The 26,524-nt window shown below is 46.3% G+C and overlaps 1 protein-coding gene across 4 annotated transcripts in view; it reads left to right on the top strand.

Annotated features, from left to right (window-relative positions):
* The window catches only part of immp2l (inner mitochondrial membrane peptidase subunit 2), a 79,137-nt gene that overhangs the window by 1,452 nt on the left and 51,161 nt on the right, over window positions 1-26,524 (top strand). For all 4 annotated transcript variants that reach the window (XM_061077350.1, XM_061077351.1, XM_061077352.1 and 1 more), the window contains exons 2-3: window positions 7,724-7,861; window positions 10,579-10,682. In XM_061077350.1, the coding sequence (XP_060933333.1) occupies window positions 7,727-7,861; window positions 10,579-10,682 (239 nt within the window). In that variant the 5' untranslated portion in view covers window positions 7,724-7,726. The remainder of the gene's footprint in view (window positions 1-7,723; window positions 7,862-10,578; window positions 10,683-26,524) is intronic.

Here is a 26,524-nt window from a genome sequence, read left to right as displayed (position 1 = left end):
TGGTTTGTTATAAACGTCCGAGATGTAGTTATGACACTGCATAAATTATAATTTTTTTTTAGAAAATAACATAATTCTTCATAAGTGCACAGTGTCATATCTACATCTCTGACGTTTATAAAAAACCAGACCGTTTCAAAATCGGTTGAAAATTGAGCAAGTTATGGTTATTTACCACTACCAACACAATGCTATGGGTGAGCGTGATGCCCAATGCAAGATGGCCGCCATGTGGTGACATTCGTCTCGGTTGGCCGGCAACGCAGACGAGACATCTAGTGTTTATATCTATGCTTGGGGCTGCCTGAGCTGAAGACATCATCACTGTGTGGGACCAAAGCCACGTCTAATGTTCTGCATGAGAGACAAATCCCATGTGTGTCCCAGGAAGTCAGACCGAGGGCCGCACTCACCCAGCAGGAGGTTTCCTGTCGGTGCTGATGTCCGACTCGGTCCAAGACCAGAAATCTACCGGCTCTGGTCTCTGCTCAAAATGATTCCTGATGGTTACAGTGACCTTTGACCTTTGACAAACGAGTTCAAACTAAAGGTAATTTCAAACCGAGTCAGGATTTTTCATCCAAAATTGTCTCAGATGTAAGAAAATGAATTCAACCTCATGTTGTGTCAGTTGTAGTCGGACCCTTACGTCTGTTCTGTCAGTTTTCAGAACAGGTTTTGATTTTCTGCTCTTTTCCATTTTATCTCCTGCCACAACTTTTTGGAACGAATAGATTAATAAAATCCATCCGACTCAGGCAATTTTTACAGATTAAAATACAAATACGATAAATCTGTGTCACAGCTTTAATGTGCAAAGTCCTTAAGGATCAAAGAATACTTAAATAACCTGTATATTGTCTGAGCTGTGTGATGTAACACACACTGCAGCCTCTAGGGGGACGCCATCAGTTCTTTCATGTATATTCTCTCGGCCTCGTGCGACGTGACTTGTTTGTCTGGAAGTGGCTTGAGACACGAGCAGAGACCTGGTGTGGGTTGTGATCCGAGCCGAGGAGCTGAACTCTGGTCTGAACTGAATCCTCCTCACTGGCCACGTGGCTGTCCTGGAAGCAGGTGGAGGTGAACTTTATGTTTCTGGTCACACTCTGACATTTACAGAACAAGCTGCACAGCTCCGGCCTCTGAAATCCTCCTGAGCTCGAAGCTTCTCGTGTGTCGCTGCCGCTCCAGGACACCGTGAGAGCAACTTCCCTACTGGAGCCGTCTGGTTCCTACTGAAAACATACATCTTTAAAAACAACTCACAAATATATAGTTTCATAATTTAAAAAGTAATTTCCAAAAACAGCTGGACCCTAGATTGAATAAAGAATGAGTCTGGTTTAGGGTTGCAAAATTCTGGGAATATTCAAAGTTGGAAACTTTCCATGGGAATTAACGGGAATTAACGGGAATAAACTGGAAATGTTGTGTGTAATTTATACTAACTGTATTTACCTTGTCATATACAGACATAAATATAAACATGTTGTTGTGTCATAGTCTGATTTGAGCCCTGAGGAAACTTTGGGCACTTGACTATATGCTTCTGCATCGTTGTGTCATTCTTAACATCGGTCTTTGCACAGTATTTGCAAATGTACACAGCCTTTCCTTCTACATTGGATGAGGTGAAATGTCTCCACACATGAGAGAGTGCACGTGGCATTGTTCTGTAGAATAAGATGAGAAAAAAGTTTGTAAAAAAACACTAATGCAATGCCAGAGATATAAATAGTTAGCCAAACAATTGGAATCGTCTGTAAACATATTTTACAATTGATGGATAAATGAATGGAAATAGTCTAGATGAACAGATGAACAATCCTCAATCAGCATGCTAATATATTTTCCCAGTAATATCATGGAAACTTACCTGACTAGTCCTTCACTCTACAGCAGGCCTCAATAGCCCTGCTGTAGAGTGAAGCATGCTGGGAGTTATCTGTGCATGTGATGGAAGAATGACCAGTGGAGGGTTGGAACTCAACGTTCCATACATCTTTAAAATAGAGTTTTGAATGATGTTTTTATTGCTCAGCGTTTAATTTGCGTATTTATTTATTTTTCAAAATTCCCAAAATTCCAGAGCTTAACTTCCCATGGAAAGTTTCCGGAAATTTACCGGAAACTTTCCGCCCCTTTGCAACCCTAGTCTGGTTGAAAAGGTTCATCAGTCTGGAACACAACCTCATGTAAAGCAGCAGATTAAGTTTAATATCTACTACAAAATCATATTACATTATTAGATAGAGTATTAATAAGTGAGCTTGCAGGTGCTGGTTTGTTCCTTCATGCTAAGCTAAGCTAGCTGGCGGCTGCTTGAAGAGAGAATGATTCTGCACAAACTCCCAGATTCTAAGACGATTCCTTTAATGATTAGAGACCTGCCATGTTCGTTAAACCTCATCCAGCAGCAGCATGTGTATGAGAACTCCACCTTAACTCCAACCGGCAGCAGTAAGTTGATTTCAGCTGTTTCCATCCGTCACTTTCCCAAGTTTCCATCCAACTTCTTTGTGGGTCAGGGCTTTTATCGGGCTGTGCTGCCCGTGCAAAGCCCCGGACTGCTGCCGAGGCAGAAGTGGAGCCGGTGGGGGGGGGGGGGGATCTCTCAGCGGCCGGTGTAATCAGCGGCGCTGCTGCTTCCTCCCCTGTGGATTTATCGGTCTGGAAAACCTTTGGAACGCGAACATTAGTCACCGGCTGAGATGGAGTCTAGCCCAGAGACCCAGAAATTCAATTCTAGCAACCGGAGCAAAAAACCCCCGAGCACGAAGTCTCAGCTTGATGGTGAGTGATGTGCTGACCTGGGGTCTGCTGCTGGCGCCCGGGCCACACTCATACCGCCTGGATCTGCTCATCTGAATAAATAGCAAACGGTTAGTGGGTTGTGTTGAATCCCTGACCGATCGCTGCTGCTAGACTCAAACAGGCCTGGTCCTACAGAGCGCCTGTAGAAACTGGAACTCTTATTCCTGCGCCTGCTGCAGTTTCATAACTTCCAATAAGTGTTTGTTTATGATCACCTGTCTAGACCAATGCCACAGCTGGTTCCAGATCTGCGTCTGCATTAGGGACGGGAACCAGCAGGGAGCTCCCGATACGATACTATCACGATACTTAGGTGGCGATACGATATGTATTGCGATTCGATATTACGATTTCCTGGGATTTCTTTTGGTTATTTTTTTTTTTAAGTACTGGACCATGGAAAAAAGTTGAATCATTCCTTCAAATACAACACAGTCAAATTCACTTAGAGCTTTACCAGCTTTATTTCAAATATTAACATTAACTTAATGACTGCCGGGCAGCCAATAGAGAACATAAATAAAAATGTTCCCTATTATTGTATAGCCCCTGTCAACTGCACACAAACTGACAGATTAAGAAATGTAAGCCACTTAGGCTACTTTTAAACAATAAATAAAAGGTAAATTAAATAGAATGAATAAAAGTTTACTTAAAATATAAACTTTGAAATAAACAAAAGGTAGGCTATTGTTGTTTGCATGTAGGCGATGCAAAGCTAGTGCTTGGGTGTGTTTAGATTCTTGTGCAAAAACAAGAGCTGGTCAACATGCTCTGGGGTGATGTTGCTCCCCCCCCATATATCCCCTCCGGTATAAACCAAGAAATATGTTTTAAAAAATCGATTTGGGAGGCAGCATGGCGATTTAAAGTGTCATTCACAAGAATCGCGATTTGTAACTGAATCGATTTTTTCCCCCCGTCCCTAGTCTGCACACCGAGCCTGGTTTGAAAACTGATGCTGAGAGAGAGACGAGCTGCATTCACTTGTTTGTCACTGTCGACAATATTAATGCTTTTTCTGCAGAGTTGATAAAGACCGAACCCACTTTGATGAGCTGGAGTGAAGTCGTCACAGAGTCATAAAGCAACAGCGTCACATCACTGAACACCAGGAAGCAGAGGAAGATTTCATCCCTTCATTATCCCTCCTTCTTATTCCCTTCATGCTTTTCCTCAGGTTTGCTATCGAGACCAAATCATTTTTTTGCATTGATGAGTTTGGACACGATAGGAGAGATTTTCTCTTCCTCTTCATGTTGTGACAAACATGAAGAGGAAGAACAAAGTCACATTTAGGCTTTTGTTTTGGCGAGGCTAGGAAGTGAAGGAGTTATTAAAGCTTTGATGGCGTCTAATGTTTCCTTCTGAATCTCTGCTCACTCGAGTGATAGAACTGGTCTGGTGCTGTGCTTGTGTGCATTGCTCATAGAAACAGCTTCAACAATGACTAAACAAGCTGTGAACTGGAGAGATACAGTCACTGCAGACTCTGTGACAGTGAACACAACATGTACTGAACCACTCTTAACCAGGAAAGTCAATCATCGCATTAATATTCAACACAAAATGGACTTGTCTCCGCCGGGAGTTCCTCCAGAAACCATCTGGGAAATGTTCAGAGCTGCTGTGATTTGTAGAATGAACAAAGTGTAGATTCATTTCAAACAGGACGTGGATAAAAGCTGTCGGTGTGATTCTCACAGAGTTGACATAGAAGCAGGTTTTCTCCTGACAGCAGCAAAACTCTGTGCTGTGTAAAATGAATTTTTAATTAAAAGCCAACCCAAGTGATGAAGTGTAGTTTGGAGCGGCCGTGTGTTCTGATCTGGACGTTTAGCTAACAAGAGCAGAAAGTCCTTCTTCATTTCAGCGTGACTTTGATGTGGGACCTGCTGCTTTGATGTGGGACCTGCTGCGTCAGCCACTTGGTTTCAATGTGCCGACACGAAGCTCCAGGAACAAGGTGGTTTAAACCTTTTATATATAAACAGTCTGTGGTTTAAACCCGAGTGCCGCAGGCCGCGAGGCACAGGAACCACTGAAGAGTGAGCGGAAACCTGGAAGCTCCACATCCAGCTTCCTCTGATGATACACTTGTTCACTGAGAGGAATTATGTGGAAGTGTAACGGCAGCGTGTTCCCGTCAGGACGGATTGTTCTGGTAGAATAGAGTTTCTGCTGCGGAGCCGGAGTTTCCTCCCTCCAGCACATGGAGGGGAAGTGATGTCTTACACAGCAGAAGCAGATCCTGTGGTTAATGGGACGTGACGTTCAGCGAGGCCGGGGACACACTACACACACTACACCTGTGTGTGTGTCTGTGTGTGTGTGTGTCTGTGTGTGTCACACTGTTGTACTTTAATTAAACACTAAAGCTCACCAGGATCTGTGCTCTGTCACTTTCACACAGTTCAGACTCACATCACTCTGGTGTTTACTTGTTCTGATGAAAATCGAGATGTTACATTTAATTTTATAGTCCAGGCAAAGTAGCGTTTTACGACCGACTAATTGTAAAATAATTTTTTTCAGCATAGATCATTTGTATGAGGTGTCCAGAACAACAAACTAAAAGTCCTAAGAAATCCTAGTTGAGGAAATATGTTTAATTCTCATCAATGTGTTTCAATAAGGCAACAATACATCCCTTTACTCCAATCAAAATAAAACTTTACACAATGAAAGTAGCCATGAAACGTAACATTTTTTGTATTACAAGTTTCTTTTGAAATGAATTTGACAAGCACATGAGCGCCACACTTATTGAATATGTCCTAATTTGCATAGGCAAACACCATTCATATGTATTACAAATACATACATAAATTCATTTTCAAAGAAACTTGTCATACAAAAAATGTTCAGTTTCATGGTTACTTTCATTGTGTAAAGTTTTATTTTGATTGGAGTAAAGGAAAAAAATAGTCTTTTTGGGGTGCATTGTTGCCTTATTGAAACACATTGATGAGAATTAAACATATTTCCTCAACTAGGATTTCTTAGGACTTTTAGTATGTTGTTCTGGACACCTCATAGAAATAATCTATGCTGAAAAAAATTCTTTTACAATTACTTCTATTTTTGGCTCCAAAATGGGCTACTTTGCCTGGACTACTACTGATCAACAAGAAAACACTGAATGAACCAGTTTCATCTGTTCAGGCTGATTTCATCTGTAGTGAAATATTCGTATTTCATCATCTAACCATTTAAATCTGAGCTGGTTCCAGCATGTCGGCCTTTCCTCCGTCTGGTTCAACTCCTGTTTCCTCTGGAACCAGCTGAAGAACCGACATCAGGTCACATGTTGAACTGGATTTGATGAGTGTACGAATCAAACCTGTCTCTTGTTAATCTGAGTCGTCCTGTTGTGTGTGTTGAGGACCTCAGAGACATGAGGCTGCAGTAGAAACACTCGTGTTCACGCTGCAGTCACAGACCTGCAGAGGAGGAGGAGGAGGAGCAGTGTGTTGAGGGACTGCTCTGCTCTTTTGAAGATGTTTCATCTGAGGTCTTGAGATGTGGAGGTAATGGCTGCAGCAGATCTCCGGAGTGAGGACAGAGTGGATCCAGAGGAGGCTGCTGGCTGTGAGCGGGAGGCAGCGGTGCATGACGGCTGCTGCTCGCTCATTTCACGCCTGTCGGGTCCTGGAGCACGGAGTGAAAAGCAAAGTGGATGAGAAACCGTCTGGGGAGAACAGCAGTTGTGTGTGTTTACATTGTCAAATCTGCAGAGTTGACAGAAGTGTTGTGATAAAGTCCCAACGTGTGTGAGGATGATATGTGAGGTTGTTATCATATTTAAAAAGGATGCTGCAGTCCAGGTTACAGTTGTCTCTGTGCATAGATCATTATTATCATTTCACAAAATGTATTTTTACAGTAGTCACAACAAAGATACAAATACTTTTTTTTGTGATCAACTTTTTATTTTACTGAGAAATATAGCAAGGTACAGATCAATGTTACAGTAATCAATAACAAAATATATATTCACATGTACTCATACCTGTCAATGTATATAGACACACAAAGGTAAACAATAAAGGAAAAATAATAACTAGGAATAAGTCAAATAATAAAATAGAAAAAAAAAATATATATATGAAAATATTAAATAAACAAACACAAATATACAATAGGTCATTAATACAAAAACAATAACATATGTATGTAATAAAATCACAGGGAAATAAAATAAAATAACATAGATACAAATACTTTATGAGATTTAAGATTTACTTTCACAGAATATGATTCATTTTACTATTATTGATGGTGTGTGTATATAATATATGTGTTTAACCTTGAACAGTGGGAGGAAATCCATCTTTATTAACAGTCAGTAAATACATTTTTATCGCACTTATTGTTCACGTATCATAAACCTGAAGATAATATCAAGCTTCTCTGTCAGATAAATTAAGTGGATATGCTTTTATCTTTCTTGCTGATAATTGTGTGTAGGTTTATTATCAGTGTTGTGTCACCTAAACAAACACCTCTGCAGCGACGAGTATCTTTTACATTTTTGGATTCACGATTATGGTTGAGTCAGAATATTGAATAAATGGCAGTAACACGTTGAAAGATGTAATATCAACTGAAAGAGAAGTTCAAAAAAATCCAAGTTACCTTAAGAAAAGTGTTAATTTAACTTTGTCGTTTGTGTGATTGTGTTATTCTGAAGTGTTGGTCTGATTCTTCCTTGTGTGTTTCACGCTGTGATCTCCTTCCTCTGAGCTGTTCTCTGACTCCTCCTCCTGCTGCGTCGCCCTGCTCTCCACACAGGGATCGATAAAGTTGAATCAAACTAAGTCTAATCTAACCTGATTGTGTTGACTTCCTGTGTGTTGTTGAGGATCTGACGTTGTCGTTTCCTGTGTTCTCGTGTCCGGTGCAGGTGATGACTCAGCAGGCGACGGCGAGGTGGCGCTACGTGCGGGCGTTCGTCAGCGGCCTGTTCGTCGCCGTTCCCGTCACCGTCACCGTCCTGGACCGCTTGGCCTACGTGGCTCGAGTGGAGGGAGCGTCCATGCAGGTGAGACACGCCCACAACGTCCACATCGACCAATCAGAGCTCGGTGCATCCGTCCTGTTTAAAGTACATGAGACCAACGGCTCCTGAGATTCCTCATTGTTTGGATTTCTCTCACTTCCTGGACATGTATATGGAAACGAACAGGAAGGAGTTGGTGACTTCCTGTTCCCTGCGACCTTCTGACCTTCTGACCTTCTGACCTTCTGTCTCTTCCTCCTGGACTTCACCTCCTTGTACCTGCAGAGTCTTTACTTCCTGTTTGGTTCTGTGTCACATGTCTGGAGGTTTCCTGAGGCTCGGCTCCCTCTCGGCTCTGAAGCCGAATCTCTTATTGAATTATTAGAATCAATATAAGTTATTGTTCAGAGCATTTTTCAGTTTTAAACAGCTTGAGCATGATAGGATTTAAAATGTATACACTTTGCCAGTTCAACGGTTCCAATCATTTCAGCTCTGAACGTCCGACTGGATCTGTGACTTTCGTCTCTCAGCGAACAGCCGAGCGTGGCGAGCTGAGCTCAGATGGTTGTCATGCCGACACGGACTCGAGGCTCTGGGGCGAAGCTCAGGAATCATAACACGGCTTAAATCATTTTGAGATATTTCACATGTCATATCTCTGAGGGTTGAAGCTGAAGCTTGTTGGGCTGGAAGAGGTCGCTGCTGTGCGGCTACACAACAGACACACAAACTGAGAACAATCAGTTGGTGGCAAAAGATTCTGATCTTAAGGAAATGTGTTCAAAGCTACTGGACTTGTTGAATTTGTGTTTCTACTTCTTCAATTGTACACGTGTGCTGTTAAACATCTGAAGAGACCAGGACCTGGATCACTGAGAACCTTCTCAAGAAACGCTTCTGGAATCCATCGGATTTGAACCTGATTAAATTGACACCTGGTTTTAAATGAGAAATGATTTCATGTTCAGAATCACGTTCCTCAGACTGTCCAGTGCTGCAGCTCCTCTTTTCAGCCTCTGTCTCAAACACTTGGTTTCAGCTATTTAAGCCCCGCCCCCTGATGATGCCCAGTCTGCTCTGATTGGTCAGCTGTGTTGTGATTGCTCAACCACTGCTGGCTGCTGGGTCCTGCTGGTTTGGAACAGTCACATGTGATCAACCATCTACACACATGTTGTATGTGGCTCGACAACACAAGGACATTAACACACGTGTGCAGGACGGTCACATTGTGTCTCTGACCAATCAGAGCATCGGCCTCGGTCTCAGGTGCATCCGGTCCCTCCTGGGGTCGGATGGTTGATGAGCCGTGTCCCTCCTGCCCCCCCGCTCCACACTCAGTAGTTACAGACAACTCTGCTGCAGGCAACACAACTTCCTCTATTCTCCTCCATCAGGAAACCTATTAAAACCTTAGTGTTGCTCTTCGGCTTGTGTTGTGTACTCGCCGTGAGCGCCGGGGTCACGAGGTCGACCTGTGAGAACATTAGATCAAATCTTAACACAACTAAGGAGTGGTGGTTGTTGTAGAGCAGGAAACGGGTTTGTTGGACGAGATGTTTACACCGAACATCTGAGTCACTTATTAAAAGCAAATTACGATTCCCACGAACATGGTGATCGAGCTCTGAGAGAAACACAGGTTCTTCACTCCGGTTGTTTTCACTACGTGTTGCCAAGAAACAGTGATGGGGTTTGTAGTTTGTAGTTTGTAGTTCCACTTCACTGATGTGGGCCTTTTATTTACAGGCTCTGTCTCTGTTAGCCGGAGTTTACTTCTATAACTCTGTCTGTTCAGGAGAAAGTCCGTGGCTTGATATCAGGAATCTGCTGTAATGACCACGAGGACGTCACTGAGGAGGCGTGATTCACAACCTTCAGGTCCATGAGAAACTGAGAAACTGATCAGAGACTTTTCCGTCTCCAAAAGCTTTCTGATGACTGTCTTCTGAAAATGTGTGGAAACTTATTTAAATGCAGATATTTCCTCGTCTCTGAAATCTAGAAAAACCTTTTTTTTTATAATGTGTGATCAGCATTTGTTCAGCAGAGCTCTTTGTGAAACTACTTTCATTTGGATAAAAGGGCAAAACTTTCAGTCGTAGCTCCATTAAATGTATTTTCATTATCTTTAACTTATACTCTGAATGTAGTCGAGTTAAAAGTTGAATAACTTAAACTAAATGGATGTGGAACCTCCAGGAGTGAAACTCATTTTCTAAATCAACATTCACAAGATACATCAAGGGAATTAAAATTGGGACCATGAATGATTTTACAAATCTTTGACTGGACCAAAGTGTTAAATCAATACTTTAAAACAATCCTGGTTCCTAACTCCAGCACGGATCCTTTTCTTGCTGAGGCAAATTGGACTTTAACACAATAACTGTTATTGGTTTAAAGTGTGTGTGACTTAAATATTGAAATATAAACAAAGGACATTCTCAACTAACTTTAACAGCTGTATTGTTGCGTGTGGCCGGAGAAGCTGCTGCACACGCGTGTCCTGGTTCAGCTCGTATGTTCGTATGTTTCCAGACTAACAGTGAAACACGTGAGAGTCGGTGGAGGTCGTCGACCTTTTGATCAAATTATAATCAGGCCGTTTCTTCTGCTCTATTACGCTGAGTCACCACTGCTCATCCCCTCCTGTGTCTGGCCTCATATTGTTCATATTTGCAGTGAGAGGAATGTGTGTGTGTGTGTGAGAGTGTGTTCAGATTGATGGAGACTGTGTGTGTGTTTGTTTCCAGCCGTCCCTGAACCCAGACAGCGGCTTGGACTGTGACATCGTCCTCCTGAACCGATGGAGCGTGAGGAACTACCAAGTCCAGCGAGGGGACATCGTCTCCGTCGTGTGAGTAACTCTGGACAAACTGATTCATGAGGACACGTCAGTTCTCTGCTGGTTTCTGGTTCATCACGTCCTTCTGAATCCTGTCAGACGACCTCTGTTCGACCTCTGTTTGACCTCTGGGACGACCTGCTCATCGTTTCCTATGATTCCAGCAGAATGCTGAACCCTGTTTGTTCCTCATAGAACATCAGTGCTGCTAATAGATGCTCTGTATGAATGTGTGTGTGATGGGTGAATGTAAAACTGTAAAGAGCTTTGAGTCATCAAGAGTAGAAAAGCTCTATATAGATACAAAAGCATTTACCAAAACTATAATTTAGAGTCAAACAGACCATAAAGCACCGGATGCATGGGGGGGGGGGGGGTACCACAGGGTTTGATAGGATGAGACTCATCTGAGGGATTTGCTGAGTGACACATGTGTCAGACCTCCAAATACCTGTTGTTGAGGGGTTCAGATGTTTCTGAGTTTCATCGTGGAGACGCAGGAGAACATCTCCGAATCTGATCAATCTAATCTGAGGCTGATGAAGACGAGCTGATGAAGACGAGATGATGAAGACGAGCTCCTGGTGGTGAAGGTGCAGCAGTGCAGCGTCTCACACCTGGACAGTGGAGCTGAAACAGAGAAATGGAGACACAGGTTCTATAAAGTTCAACCTGTCGACCCAGTGGCCTCCTCAGCTCCGTGCACCTCACCCCTCCTCCCTCTCTCCTCCCTCTCTCCTCCCTCTCTCCCCCTCTCTGTCTTCCATCTTCATGCCTCCTGTTCACCCTGCAGCCCTGTGGACCAGGGCCTGGAGTTTTCCACACGTGAAACAGATCTGTCTCAACTCTCCTCATTGGCAGAGATTCTGTTAAAATCCCCATGAAGTCTCATCCATCATCCACCAGCATACTGCCTCGGATTTAAATGTGAAATGTGATACTGCAGCGCTGCAGGGGGGGTGTGGGGGGGGGGGGGGGGCTGAGTCCTGCTTATAATTGGCAGTCATTTTAAAGGAAAATCGTTCAAGGGAATAGAGTCCATGGAGTCATATCTTATTGGCAGAAGCCGTGTGGTTTCCCGTGGCGTCCGGCTGAGGGACAGATTGTGTCCCTGGCGTGTGATTGGTCGATCACAGAGCGGCGCTGCCACGGCTGTTCGTCTCGCTCTCAGCACAGACCATTACACACCTGATTGATTTCATGTTCGGCTGTGAACAGAATCATTTGCCTCAGAACTGATTCCTGCAAAACATCATTTTCTCTGGACTGGGGAGGAAATGTTTCTTGCTGGTTATAAACCTGCAGAGATGAATAGAGTCCTGCTGCTGCTGCTTGGTTCATGTTGACGTGGAAGGGAGCGATGACATGTTGGCTCAGCGGGGGGGGGGGGGGGGATCGGGCTGCCGGTGAAAATTCATTGAAAACTCTGCTACCGGTTGTCGAGCAAGGCACTAACAAGTGTGATTCTCCCTGAGGAGGCACCGGAGGAGAAGTTCACCCAGAGGAACGAGAACCACTCTGGTGACAGAACCTTTGTAGAAAAGACAAAATCCACTGAAGCAACACGACCAGAGACTGAAAACTCTTTTTATTTCTCAGTGACATCATGTTTTTGTGTAACTTCACAATGCCTGGATACACATCAGGTGACGTGTGTGTTCTGGGGTCGCACACACACGGTATCAGAATCAGAATCAGAATCAGAAAGGATTTATTGCCAAGTAGGTTTACACCTACCTGGAATTTTCTTTGGTAAATAGGTGCATACATTTAACATAAAGCATAAAAACACAATAAGTACTTCACATAAGAAAGAAATAACTGTATATAAAACAAAACAAAAATATAAACAAGATAGACAGGGTTTCCTGTTAGCAGCTAACCCTGTGACACCAGGAAACACAAACACAAACACAACACTCAAGTGCTTTTACAACGTTTATATACAAATGCCCCAGCTGCTGGGTTTGAACAATCCCAACTCTAACACTTACAGGTACATTTCACCTCACATGCATCGTCTACAGAACAAACACAATGATTCACTCTGACCCGAGTCAAGTGTCCTCATATCATCCTGATGTTGAAGCCTCAGCCAGATGTGAAAGATTTAAACCTCTGTAGCATTTCATTCCCTGATTATTAACCAAGTCACGAGAGGAAGTCACAGTTTGTGTTTCACCTTTGACCTCTCACAGCAGACACAGTTCTGAACGTTTAGAACTAAATCAGGAGAAGTCACGACAGCATCCGACTCCTGCGACGCCTCATTTGAATAGTTTGTGTCGTTGAGTTCATTACAAACACTTTGTTTTTCTTCTTGTTGTCTGGAACCCACATGCTGCCTCCTCCACAGACGTCTCCAGGGATCAGGACAGACGACAAAACCTTGTGTTTAGTTTTTACTTGTTTTTCTTTACTTGCGGTTGTTGTTTTTTTAGTTGATTTTTCACGAATGCTAGAAGACACTGGGGAGAAGAAAAGAACAGAAAGGAGGAGAGAGAGAGTGAAGCACAAACTGTTCAGGTGAGGAAACATGAGAAACCCACAGGGCTTCAGAAACGCCTCAGCCTGAAGGAGATGAAAAACAGATGCAAAGGACAAGAGAAGGAAAACCACAGAGTAGAAATAACAAGGAGCTGAAGTGAGAGGCCTGAAAGACATGAGGCGTGTGTTTGAGATTCAGAGTGCATGCTGGGTAACGGAGCTATATTTGATTTAGCTGGAAAAACAGATTTCCTATTGAAACAGATATTTGACTCAGTTTGTTAAATGACGTGACTTTGGTTAAATGTTGGGTTTCGTTTCTTCAGCCTCGGTCTTAAACTCTTTTAGTTCCCGTCTCTTTAAGACTTCCTGATGAAGCCCAGTCTGCTCTGATTGGTCAGCTGGTCGACCTTTTGTTGTGATTGGTCAATTCAGCATTTTGAACGTTAGCTAACAAGCCGCCACAGTCGACCTCTGACCTTCTACACACTCACACATCAGACTCACTTCAATCAGGCTGCGAGTCAAACAGTCTGATTCTCACATGGTCTCATCTGCTGTGGTGAGGAGACAAGGAGACGAGGAAGTGAGGAGACGAGGAGTCGAGGAAGTGAGGAGTGGAGGAGTGGAGGAGTCGAGGAGACGAGGAGACGAGGAAGTGAGCAGGAGGAGACCAGGAGTCGAGGAGACAAGGAGTCGAGGAAGTGAGGAGACAAGGAGACAAGGAGACGAGGAAGTGAGGAGACGAGGAGTCGAGGAAGCGAGGAGTCGAGGAGACAAGGAGTCGAGGAGACGAGGAAGTGAGGAGACGAGGAGACGAGGAGTCGAGGAGACGAGGAGACGAGGAAGAGAGTCAAGGAGACGAAGAGACGAGGAAGTGAGGAGTCGAGGAGACGAGGAGACGAGGAGTCGAGGAGACGAGGAGTCGAGGAGACGAGGAGACGAGGAGTCGAGGAGACGAGGAGTCGAGGAGACGAGGAGTCGAGGAGACGAGAAGTCGAGGAGTCGAGGAAGTGAGGAGTCGAGGAGACGAGGAGACGAGGAGACGAGGAGACGAGGAGTCGAGGAAGTGAGGAGTCGAGGAGTCGAGGAGACGAGGAGTCGAGGAAGTGAGGAGACGAGAAGACGAGGAGTCGAGGAAGTGAGGAGTCGAGGAGACAAGGAGTCGAGGAAGTGAGGAGTCGAGGAGACAAGGAGTCGAGGAAGTGAGGAGTCGAGGAGACGAGGAAGTGAGGAGACGAGGAGTCGAGGAAGTGAGGAGTCGAGGAGACAAGGAGTCGAGGAAGTGAGGAGACGAGGAGTCGAGGAGACGAAGAGACAAGGAGTCGAGGAAGTGAGGAGACGAGGAGACGAGGAGTCGAGGAGTCGAGGAAGTGAGGAGTCGAGGAGACAAGGAGTCGAGGAAGTGAGGAGACGAGGAGTCGAGGAGACGAAGAGACAAGGAGTCGAGGAAGTGAGGAGACGAGGAGACGAGGAGTCGAGGAGTCGAGGAAGTGAGGAGTCGAGGAGACAAGGAGTCGAGGAAGTGAGGAGACGAGGAGTCGAGGAGACGAAGAGACAAGGAGTCGAGGAAGTGAGGAGACGAGGAGACGAGGAGTCGAGGAGTCGAGGAAGTGAGGAGTCGAGGAGACAAGGAGTCGAGGAAGTGAGGAGACGAGGAGTCGAGGAGACGAAGAGACAAGGAGTCGAGGAAGTGAGGAGACGAGGAGACGAGGAGTCGAGGAGTCGAGGAAGTGAGGAGTCGAGGAGACAAGGAGTCGAGGAAGTGAGGAGACGAGGAGTCGAGGAGACGAAGAGACAAGGAGTCGAGGAAGTGAGGAGACGAGGAGACGAGGAGTCGAGGAAGTGAGGAGTCGAGGAGTCGAGGAGTCAAGGAGACGAGGAAGTGAGGAGACGAGGAGACGAGGAAGTGAGGAGTCATTTTGAACGAATCCTTACAAGGACTCGGGAGTAACGAGTCCTCTCAAAGAGAGATTCGTTCATTTTCTCGTGGCCGTGCATCAGGACTGTTCCATCGGCTCAGTCAAGGAAACAGAAATGATTCGGTCATTTATTATCACACTAGCATTTCATTATCACGGCTGCACTGAACTCTAAGTAAAGTACAAAAAAGTGAAAATAACGAAACCTGTATTTATTACTTGTGAACGAATATCATTCATGTCTTACTAAACCTAGTCACGCAAAAGTGAACGAGGTAAACAAATCCGTTCTGTCGGGAGCCGGGAGCCGCCCCCCCCCCCCCCCTTGAAATGAACGAATGACTCGAAAAAAGATTCGTTCATTTTACTGAACGAGATTCAAAGAACCGAGTCGGTACAATGATCCGAACGTCCCATCACTAAGTGAAACAGAGAGAGGGAGGTTCTCACTCAGACCTCCTCGCTGCTCACATCTGTTCGTGTGATCGTTGAACTCAGAATCGAGTTGTTTTCTCAAACCTTTGGATGTAGAATTCATTTCCCTTCGTGTTCCAGCTCGTAGCAGTGACGCAGGAATAACAAGCAGAATCTAAAACGTGCATCACATCCAGGTGATGAGAAGCTGTGAGTCGTGTTCACGTGAACGTGTTCGTCTCTTAGTTCTCAGACGAGAGTTCCATCACAGCTGGTAGAGAACGACTCAGAGTCTATTAGACTACACATGGAATTCACCCGGGAGTCTGGAACTAATTTCCATTGAATTGTTATTTAAAGCTTCTCTAATTAAATAGTCCCACAGAGGCCTCGGACTTAAAGAGGAAAACCACTGGTTCAGCAGCTCGACCAATCGCTGCCTCAGTGGGAGGGGCTTGTGAAAACACACTTTCCCTTCTGGAGAGTCTGAGGCAGGAAATCAAATCTGAACTTTGCTCTGTAAAGGTTTTGACTCCTGATGAAACCTGGATGTGAGGTCAGTGACGAACTGAGGAGTCAACACGTGTCAGTAATTATCAGAAACATAAATGATGACGACAAATGATCAGCTGCCCCTCCTCTTTCTGAATCACAAGCTCCTCCTCCTTCGTTTGTTCTCCTGATTCTCACGGTGGATTTAAAAACCTGACGATAGAACAAACTGTTTAATCAGGTGAATTCAGATCAAACCCTGTTTCCCATCATCACTTATAAAGTTAATAGATTGTTGACGGAGACAAACTGGTTTCCTGTCCTCCTGATGGGAGCAGTGCCCCCCCCTCCCCCCCCCCTCTCCACGGGTGCTGCTCCTCTTTCGGGGATTCGTCTCCTTCCTCCGTCGCTCAGCAGCATCCGAGCCGACAGCCTGCTGCCCCCCCGAGCCCCCCCGAGCCGGCCGGGGAGTTACCTCCACGTGGGCTGTTTCCTCGTGCAACCGTTTAGCAGCAGCACGCCGCTCCCCTCCCCCCCCCTCCCCCCTCGCCACCAGTGGGTTGACACAATGAGGGCACGACTCACTGAGAGGCAGAAGGAGAAGCAGCCAATCAGGGAGCAGCTTCATATCACATGACGTAAATACACACATCCGTTCATTTCATGGCCTTTCTTCTGTCTCCGTGTGAAGAAGGTGACTGGTTGTGGAGTGGGGGGGGGGGGGCGGACAGAATAACAACAACACAATCAGCTCCACAACAAACTCTCAGGTTCACAGTGAAGGATCCAGTGTTTCCCTCCAGCTGCTCGTCAGCTCCTCACGGGTTCTGTTCCATCAGATCAGTGAGAAGCTGCTGATACTTTCCTTTAATGAGGGTTTTATACAAGGAGATATTTAGATTTATTTAGAATAAAGAGCAGTGATGCACATGTCAGTGTTGTGATACTCGAGTCCCGGAGTAGTTTCTAGATTCCACTCGTGAGCAGGATTCATCGGTTCCTGGTGTGAGACTCGTTAGCTTCACTTCTCCAGAGACCAGGTTGGAAGCAGGAGGTTCTCAGACCCCACGTGCATCATGTGACCTGACATCTCCATCGGGACTGAAGCTCTTTGAAGTCTGTGTGTTTTCGTGTGTGTTTTCCTAACCGAGCACATCGAGTCAGACGCGTTTTAATTATTCTGTTTGTTTCTAAAATTCACAGTTGGAGATTAAACGGAGAAATGAGGAGGATTTTGTCTCCTCTCACTTCTTGAAAAACATCGGTTCCGTCCAAGTCGTGAGGAACAAGGAGAACTTCATCTTCTGATTGTAAGGAAAAAACAACAGCGTGATCTTTTATCCTTTAAGAGAAGTAGAGCCAAACTCAGTTTTGCTCAATTTAAGAATTTATTTAGGAAACAATGAACAGGTTACGGCAAAAACAATGGGCCTCCACACACTAGTTTTATCAGAGCGCCTCGAACATCCGGTGTCTGTCTATTTTATACAGTAGATCTTCGTTCCTCCTCCTCGGAAGTGCAGGCGTAGGACATCCTCCTGGCTTTTGGATACGCTATAGTTGCTAGGCAAACTGTTAACTTCAAGAACGTCCTTCAACCACAGATGCAATGTCGGCCAAAGGTGTTTACATTTGGAGAAAAGATTATTATGCTTTCAGCTTCATCAAAACAAACCTGACTGTGTAAACATTTGCAACAACTGAACCCAAAGCAAAATACAGAATTAAGTCAACAACGTCTTTCTGTCTGACCTCCTATCAAGGCAGCTGTGAGACTCTATGTGAGGTTAATGAAAAGATGATTATTTCGCTATATCGGCTGTACGTTCTGTTTGTACAGACATTCAAACGACTAAGTCAAATCAAGGCAACAGCAAAGTGACGTACATACATTCTTATTTGTAGATTAGACCTTAGGAAAGGAAAAGGTTATTAAAATCATTTGTATAAAGGCCTAATGTCTAACTAAAATACTTCTAGCTTTATTGCTTAAGAGTTCTTTCATACACAGACTATAGTTCAAAATTTGAAATCCCAACATGATCAAGGAGCTGACAAATGATCCCGTTGACTTTGTAATAACCCGATTTACACAACAAGGTTATTTAGAAGCGTGCGACTGCTTCTGATGCAGAACGTGGAGTTGATGTGTGAAGACCTGGACTCAGATCAGTTCACAGACTCGACCTCGTTCTTCTTCTTCTTCTTCTTCTTCTTCTTCTTCTTCTTCTTCTTCTTCTTCTTCTTCTTCTTCTTCTTCTTCTTCTTCTTCTTCTTCTTCTTCTTCTTCTTCTTCTTCTTCTTCTTCTTCTTCTTCTTCTTCTTCTTCTTCTTCTTCTTCTTCTTCTTCTTCTTCTTCTTCCTGCAGCAGATCTGTTGCTCCTCACCCGGTTCCTCACGTTCAGAGGAAACAACCCGACAGCATCTCCACGTGTGAGCAGCTCTAACTGGGACGTGTGGATCTGGATCCTCAGCTGCTCGTACTCCTGTTAACCTCGTGTTGGAAGCCAGCTTTGATCCCGGCTCAGTCTTCTGCTGCCGGGGGGCTTCCTGTGGACCCCCCCCCCCTCTCTCCCAGCAGGCTCGGCGTCACCACTGCTTTAACACGGTTCTGTTCATCGGCCGTGTGCTGGTGCAGCATTAAACCAGCGCTGGGATTTAAACCACTGAAGACTCAGCAACAACCCTGCTCCTAAACTCTTAATAATAACTGTTTCCTCCAGATTGATGTTTACTTTCATTTGTCCGTCACGCCGTCTGACCAGCGGCGATCAGGAAGAATTAACAGAGGATTTTCTCTTTATATCTTTGAGTTATATAACCAGGAAACTGGGGTTTTCAGTGTAGTTTTACAGCTAAATCAAGGCATGTTTTTTATAGAGGCGGCACATTTACTGCAATATAATATACTGCATTGCACCGCGCCATTAAATCACGACTCAGCGTTTCATTTTCAAGGTAATGATGACAAATTAAGACGACATAAACCTTGAGTATGGTGGAGTGAATATTTCAGCTCTTTGCTCATCGTCCAGGCTGCACTCGTTTACCAATCAGCTTAAGAGCTTAGGTTTTTACAGCGTTTCCCTCAAACTTCCTCCTGAAGAAGGTTCAGAGTCTGAAGACCAGTTCCTGATTCCCTCTCCACCAATCAGGAGTCAGTCTCAGCTGTCAATCATCACGTCCATCATCAAACAACTGATTCAAACCAAACTGATCAGAAACACTTGAACAAACGTCAGTGAGATAAGAACGAGCTGAAATGACAGAAACATCTTTACAAACATTTATTTAATGTCGACTTTGAGTTATTTTAGTGCGGTCCACGTCCCATCTGCTAACATGGAGGAGGTTTATCCAGCCAGCCACCAGGGGGCGATAGAGATGCTTTGGCTTCACTTTTCTTTATTTACAATCTATAGTTGGAACCGATGACATGTCTCCACAAACCAATAAGAGACGAATCAGTTCTTCACATATGAAACTGAAGCTTTGTGGAAGAGTTGAACTCGATCACAGCTCAGCGACTGATTCACCTGAAGGTCAGCAAATGGAAATCCACTTCCTCTCAGAACACCTGAGGCTGATGGATGAGAATCAAGACGCCTGCAGGACGCCGATGTCCCGGGGGACGTGGACGCTGCCGTAGGCTCGGACCCGTGGAGGATTCCCCCCCGCAAACGTTTGATGAGAAACCAATTAGAGGCACAGACGGATTTACTGGAGGATTTGATGGATGATGTAAGTTTAGAGGTGAATGAACGTCCCGTCGTCGTTCTGCTGGGAAACACAACGTCCTCTCAGAGCAGCTGATGCTCCTCCTCCTCTTCCTCCTCTTCCTCCTCTTCCTCCTCTTCCTCCTCTTCCTCCTCTTCCTCCTCATCCATCTGCTTTACAGAGCTCAGCCTGAGAGGTTTCACACAGTGTCGAGCGGGTGGCCTGTGTTTGAGCTGCAGGAAACTGCTGAGAGCCATCGTGAGAGGAGAAGATGACTGATGGTGCAGCATCCACCTGTTGCCCTGGCAACCACAGATAGTGAGAGGAGGAGGAGGAGGAGGAGGAGGAAGAGGAAGAGAGGAAGCCTGGTTGTCTGGATGCGGCGACTTGATTGACAGAACTGGCACAGAACACACGGAGAGCGTGGAAGTGGCGTGGAACGAGAAGAAGGAAGCGTCACAGGCGAGATTCAACTTGACGAGTCCTGATCGGCTCCACGTGGATTCTTCCTCCTCGCCACACGCACGCCGCTCTGCAGGCGGCGTGACGGGAAGGTTCGATGCCAGAAGTCCTCAAACTGTGGGTTGTCCCAATCGGACGCTGCATTAGACTCCCACAGCGTCGGGGGGGTGCACAGCGGCCTGAGGCCCGTTGGCGTCCGCTCGGGGATTAGCGGGATTATTCCTCCTCTGACACTCGGGGTCCTGATGTGACCACAGAGCTGCCCTGGCTGTGCCTTGGTCATTTGTCATGTTTAATGCTGAGCTGCTGAGGGAGGGGAGGGCTTTGTTGTGAGGGGGCGTTTTGTCGGGGGGGTGGGGGGTGGGGGGGTGGCGAGCCTCAGGCTGGGCGTCGTGTTTCATCGTTTTAGCAGCGAATGGCCTCCTGACTCCTCTTCATCACCTCAGTGAGCCGGAGAAACGTTTTCTTGTTTTTGTGTTTCACTGAAATTCAGACTCTTTCAAAATAAAGTTACCAAGAAAGTAACACAGAAGCAACTGGAAGATTATTCAGATTATTGTTTTAATCTGGTTGATCTCAGAATGCCGTGTCCATGTGACGTGTTGACTTTCTGTCGATTCAGTTTGAAGACGGACCAGGAAAGAAACTTTTCTTCAGATAAAATGTTTTTCAATATTTTTGTTGATTTCACAGAGAATAATTGATCAATCTTGATGAATAAATCAGACATATTTAGATATTCCTGTGAGGGGATTTGGTGAATTTAAATGTGAGTCTTCTCAACTCTCTTATTTTGTATTGGTTGTTTCCATGAAATCCCACAAAAGAACCAAAGATGAGTCAGAACTTTATGAATCTGTTTCTCCGCCTGTGGCAGCTCGTTAAACCGCAAAATCTAATTTACAATTTCTACACAAGCTAATTCAGAGAGTTTGATGAGAGGGTTGAACCTTTGGAGTTATTAGATTGAATGGAGCTCAATATGAGAACTTGATGTCACCAATAATCGTTTATTTGTAATTTGATCTCTTTTATGAGATGAACCTGAAGGTCACTGACACACAACTGGGCCTGAATGTCTTCAGTGAGCATGAATCCAGAACTGTTGAACAGTTCCTGGTCCTTCAGAGTCGCTGAGGTCAGAGAGAGCTGGTCCCCCCCCCCCTCTCGTGGAAACCAGAGAAACAACAGCTGAGATTCATCATCGCTCCAGAAACTCGACTCTGATGATCCATCGGGTTGTTTCTGGATGTGTGAAAAAGACACAAACAATAATATGTTGTGTTTCCAGTTTCATTCCTTCATTCGCTCACTGGTGAAACAGGACTGTGGGAGCATCCAGGCGAGGGGCGGAGCCTGTAGAGCAGCAGGGGCGGAGCCTGTAGAGCAGCAGGAGGCGGGACATGACGTATAAACTCTGCTGTGGACAGATCAGTGTTGTTGTTTCCAGCTCCTCCACACGGTGTCGGCCTCATCACCAGAAGATCTGGAATCTCCTCGTGTTTCCAAGTGGACGTCTTCGTCTTCTACGTGTCCGGCTCCTCTTCTTCATCCTGAGATCTTTGAGTTCTTCCAGTTTCACGTCACGTGTTAGAAACCTCATCCACACGTCCATTCTGACATTTCATGATATATGATATAACAAATATAGATTGAGAAAGATACTGAGAGAAATAGAATGAACATTGTCCTGCTGGTTTCTTCACATGGACTCTGACATGTTACACACATTTCACCAGGAATCTGCAGGAGAAGATCCAGAACATCCAGAGACACTGACTCAGACATTTGTTCTCACAGACAGAACCTGTCAGGAACCTGTCAGGAACATGTGAGGAACCTGTGAGGAACATGTGAGGAACCTGTCAGGAATCTGTGAGGAACCTGTGAGAAACCTGTGAGGAACCTGTGAGAAACCTGTGAGGAACCTGTGAGGAACATGTGAGGAACCTGTGAGGAACATGTGAGGAACATGTGAGGAACATGTGAGGAACATGTGAGGAACCTGTGAGGAACCTGTGAGGAACCTGTCAGGAACATGTGAGGAACCTGTGAGGAACATGTGCGGAACCTGTCAGGAACATGTGCGGAACATGTGAGGAACCTGTGAGGAACCTGTGAGGAACCTGTCAGGAACATGTGAGGAATCTGTGAGGAACATGTGAGGAACCTGTGAGGAACCTGTGAGGAACCTGTGAGGAACCTGTGTGGACTTCAGTGCAGCTCTTGTCCTGTAGTTTTAAGCAGTTGTGTGACCTCAGTGTGTTGGTCAGCAGATCCATGATCTTGTTTCTGTAGCTTCTCTCCTGTCCTCGGTTCTCATGTTACTTCTTTGGCAACAAACACACAAACAAAATATGTATTTGTGACTTTATTGTATCAGTCTGTGTGTGTGTGTCTTTAATGTGTGTGTGTGTGTGTGTTGGTTAGTGTGTCTCTGAGCTAATGAACAGCTGCCCCCCCTCTCAGAAACCCATCAGTTTCCTCCTCTTCCTCTTCCTCTCAGATGTCTTCAGACGTTTCCCTCGTCTTCATCAGCTCTGGGACGTTTTCTTGTTTACTAAAAAACGGGAGACGAGTGTTTTCTGTTTTTTTAATCCTGCAGCAGCGTGTCAGTTGAGAGAAGTTGTCGCCGTCATCGGGCGCCGTTGTGTTGACAGAACGCTTCTCTCTCAGCCACGCCTCCTCGTGATGACAGCCTCTCGACGCCGAGCTGCTGACAGCACGCCGGCTGTTCACCTCACGTCTCGCTGTGACTCCATCACTGTGGGAGGAGTCAAGTGTGCCTTTTGATAAAGAAGCCGAATCCACCATCTTCCGAATCAGCTCCTTCTTGCTGCGGCGCCCCCTGGTGGGTTAATCCAGCCGTGACGTGCAGCAGCGACTCAGGACTTAGTATTTCAAACTGAGTGTGACTCACCCTGACCCCGCCTCCTCTCATCAAACTGTCTCAACGTGAAATATCACTTTTAATAGTCACATCAATAAACAAGTGTTAACTCCCAAGCTGGAGACGTTATATTCATCATCACAGAGGACATTTGACGGACAGATGGACAGACACAGGTCTGACCCCTGGTCCTGATCTCCCATAGAAACCAGGAGAAGAGCTTCCTGCTGCTGAACCTGGTTTCCTGTGACCTCTGACCTCTGACCTCTGAGAGAGGAGTCGAGTTGCTCCAGGCGCTGATCTCCTCTCCAGATTTATCTCTGTGCTGCTCGATCTGGATTCTCATCAAAGGTTTGATCTTAATTATCATGTTTCAAACAGGAACATTTAGTCATTGGCTCCTTTTTTACTTTTTTTGGGGGGGGGTTTAAGATAATCTTCCAACATGAATTTTGGACGAGAGAGCGTCTCTCATTCCTGTTGAAGCAGAACAAATGAATCTGAAAGTTACCGTAGGTCACTGAATTCAATCTGCAGATGGTAATTGGTGTGAATTCTCTCATCAATCAAGTTTCCTTGTTTATCAGAGGAAACTTGATTGATGATGTTCTGTGTCCAAATCCACTTTTACCAGTTTTCTGGTGATTAAAATATTGGTTTAAAGGGTTGAAAAGACATATTCTGCTAATTCATGATAATATTGATCAGAATCTCCTCAGACAGTCCATCGCTGCAGCTCCTCTTTTCAGCCTCTGTCTCAGACACTCGGTTCTTTAAGCTCCTCCCCTAGATACAACCCAGTCTGCTCTGATTGGTCGGCTGGTCCACTCGGTTGTGATTGGTCAACAGCAATCAGAGTCTCCTCCCTCTGACTGAGGACAGAGGGAGGAGTCTAACCACACTGAGGACAGAGGGAGGAGTCTCAGCACGCTGAGGAGAGAGGGAGGAGTCTCACCACACTGAGGACAGAGGGAGGAGTCTCACCACACTGAGGACAGAGGGAGGAGTCTCATCACACTGAGGACAGAGGGAGGAGTCTCATCAGCAGAGGACAGAGGGAGGAGTCTCATCACACTGAGGACAGAGGGAGGAGTCTCATCAGCAGAGGACAGAGGGAGGAGTCTCATCACACTGAGGACAGAGGGAGGAGTCTCACCACACTGAGGACAGAGGGAGGAGTCTCACCACACTGAGGACAGAGGGAGGAGTCTCATCACACTGAGGACAGAGGGAGGAGTCTCATCACACTGAGGAGAGAGGGAGGAGTCTCATCAGCAGAGGACAGAGGGAGGAGTCTCATCAGCAGAGGACAGAAGGAGGAGTCTCATCAGCAGAGGACAGAGGGAGGAGTCTCATCAGCAGAGGACAGAGGGAGGAGTCTCATCAGCAGAGGACAGAGGGAGGAGTCTCATCAGCAGAGGACAGAAGGAGGAGTCTCATCAGCAGAGGACAGAGGGAGGAGTCTCATCAGCAGAGGACAGAGGGAGGAGTCTCATCAGCAGAGGACAGAGGGAGGAGTCTCATCACACTGAGGACAGAGGGAGGAGTCTCACCACACTGAGGAGAGAGGGAGGAGTCTCACCACACTGAGGACAGAGGGAGGAGTCTCATCACACTGAGGACAGAGGAAGGAGTCTCATCACACTGAGGACAGAGGGAGGAGTCTCATCACCAGAGGACAGAGGGAGGAGTCTCATCACACTGAGGACAGAGGGAGGAGTCTCACCACACTGAGGAGAGAGGGAGGAGTCTCACCACACTGAGGACAGAGGGAGGAGTCTCACCACACTGAGGACAGAGGGAGGAGTCTCAGCGCCGGCTGGACGTGCAGCTCTGGAGCAGCGGGGGGGGGGGGCCACTCAGCCGCCGCTCTATGAATAACGATCCAACCCCCGCTCATCATGGCGTGCACACAGAGCCAATCACGTGCGCCTGCTCATGGCGTCCGCTCGCCGCTCTGCACAGCGAGTGCTTCCTGATCACGAGGGCGGACGAAAGGATCAGTAGTGACTCAGACGGAAAGAGGCGGAGACCCAAGTTCGTTCTCCGCTCACCTGACAGTGATGACGCTGATGCACCCCCCCCCCACCCCCCCACGCATCACTCCAGTTAATGAGGCCAACACGGCGAGCGCAGAGCCCGGGGCCTGTCACCGCCGGAGCTGCGACCAGACGCAGGAATGCATCACCGCCGCGTCCTGACACCCGTTAGCGCCGCTCACAAGCAGCCACGTAATGACCTGCCCCCCCCCCCCCCCGCACAGGAAGCAGAGTCACGGGAACAACTCGCTCCTCGGCAGCGGTTTAGAGATGAAGATGGAAATAGATTTCGGCAATTTCCTGTCGGTGGATAAACGGTGCGACGGTGGAAAAGTTCTCCGAGCTCCACCTGAGTTTCGGCAGCAGCTTTACCCAGAATCCTCGGCTGCAGGTTGTGACAGCAGACAGTGGTCATCACCTCCGGCGTGCTGGATCTGGATTGACAGCCGGCGGTGGGGGGGGGGAAGGGGACGCCGCTCTGCCGATGAAACAGCTGTAATTGGCGGCTTAACGACAGGAGCTCAAACGCTGCCGGATTGAAAAGGCCAAGGTCACGCCCCCGAGTCGCTGTGATGTCAGACGCTCTGGAGCGACGCCAGCGGTCACCAGCTGCTCGCCGCCATCGCCCGGCGCCGGCGCCCGTGACCTTCACACAGACGGCGTCCTGCTCCCAGTCTGTGTTTTACTCCGGTGCTTTCCATCGATCCGCGGGAAACTATCCGAAGATTTAATTACAGGAGTGACACATAAACTGTCCAGAGGCAACAGTAGTTCCAGGCAGAGAGAGAGACGCTCAGGGGCGAGAGACGGGCGAGAGACGGGCGAGAGACGGGAGAGAGAGTTTAGAGGTGAAAGGATTCTCTCTTTCCTTTGTGTTGTCTTCGTCCTGCAGCTTCAGATCCATCAGGTCCTCACGACTCAGAGCAGAAACACTGAGGAGTCTGAACGCTGGAGATCAGCTCCAAGAACACAACACAACAATATCATCTTCTCTCACAACAACACATTCATTTGATTGATTGAACAGATTCACGTTATTAAAACAACATGTTGTTGACAAACAAATGAAGATGAATCACTTTTGATTAAGATCAAACTGAAATTGATCCCTGTGGGAATATTCATACGTTACTCAGCAGAATTAAGATCATTAGAATCAGCTCAGCTGGTCTGGTTGTTGACTCTCATCTGTCTCTGTCTCTGTCTCTGTCTCTGTCTCTGTCTCTGTCTCTGTGTCTCTGTCGCTGTCTCTGTCTCTGTCTCTGTCTCTCTCTGTGTCTGTGTGTCTCTCTCTTTCTCTGTGTCTGTCTCTGTGTCTGTGTCTCTGTGTCTCTGTGTCTCTGTGTCTCTATGTCTCTATGTCTCTCTCTGTGTCTCTCTGTGTCTGTGTTTCTGTGTCTCTGTCTCTTTGTGTCTCTGTGTCTGTGTATC

This window comes from Limanda limanda, chromosome 8 (assembly GCF_963576545.1).
Source record: "Limanda limanda chromosome 8, fLimLim1.1, whole genome shotgun sequence".
NCBI lineage: Eukaryota > Metazoa > Chordata > Actinopteri > Pleuronectiformes > Pleuronectidae > Limanda > Limanda limanda.
The sequence above is the reverse complement of the archived record's forward strand: the minus strand, read 5'-3'. Positions and strand labels throughout refer to the sequence as shown.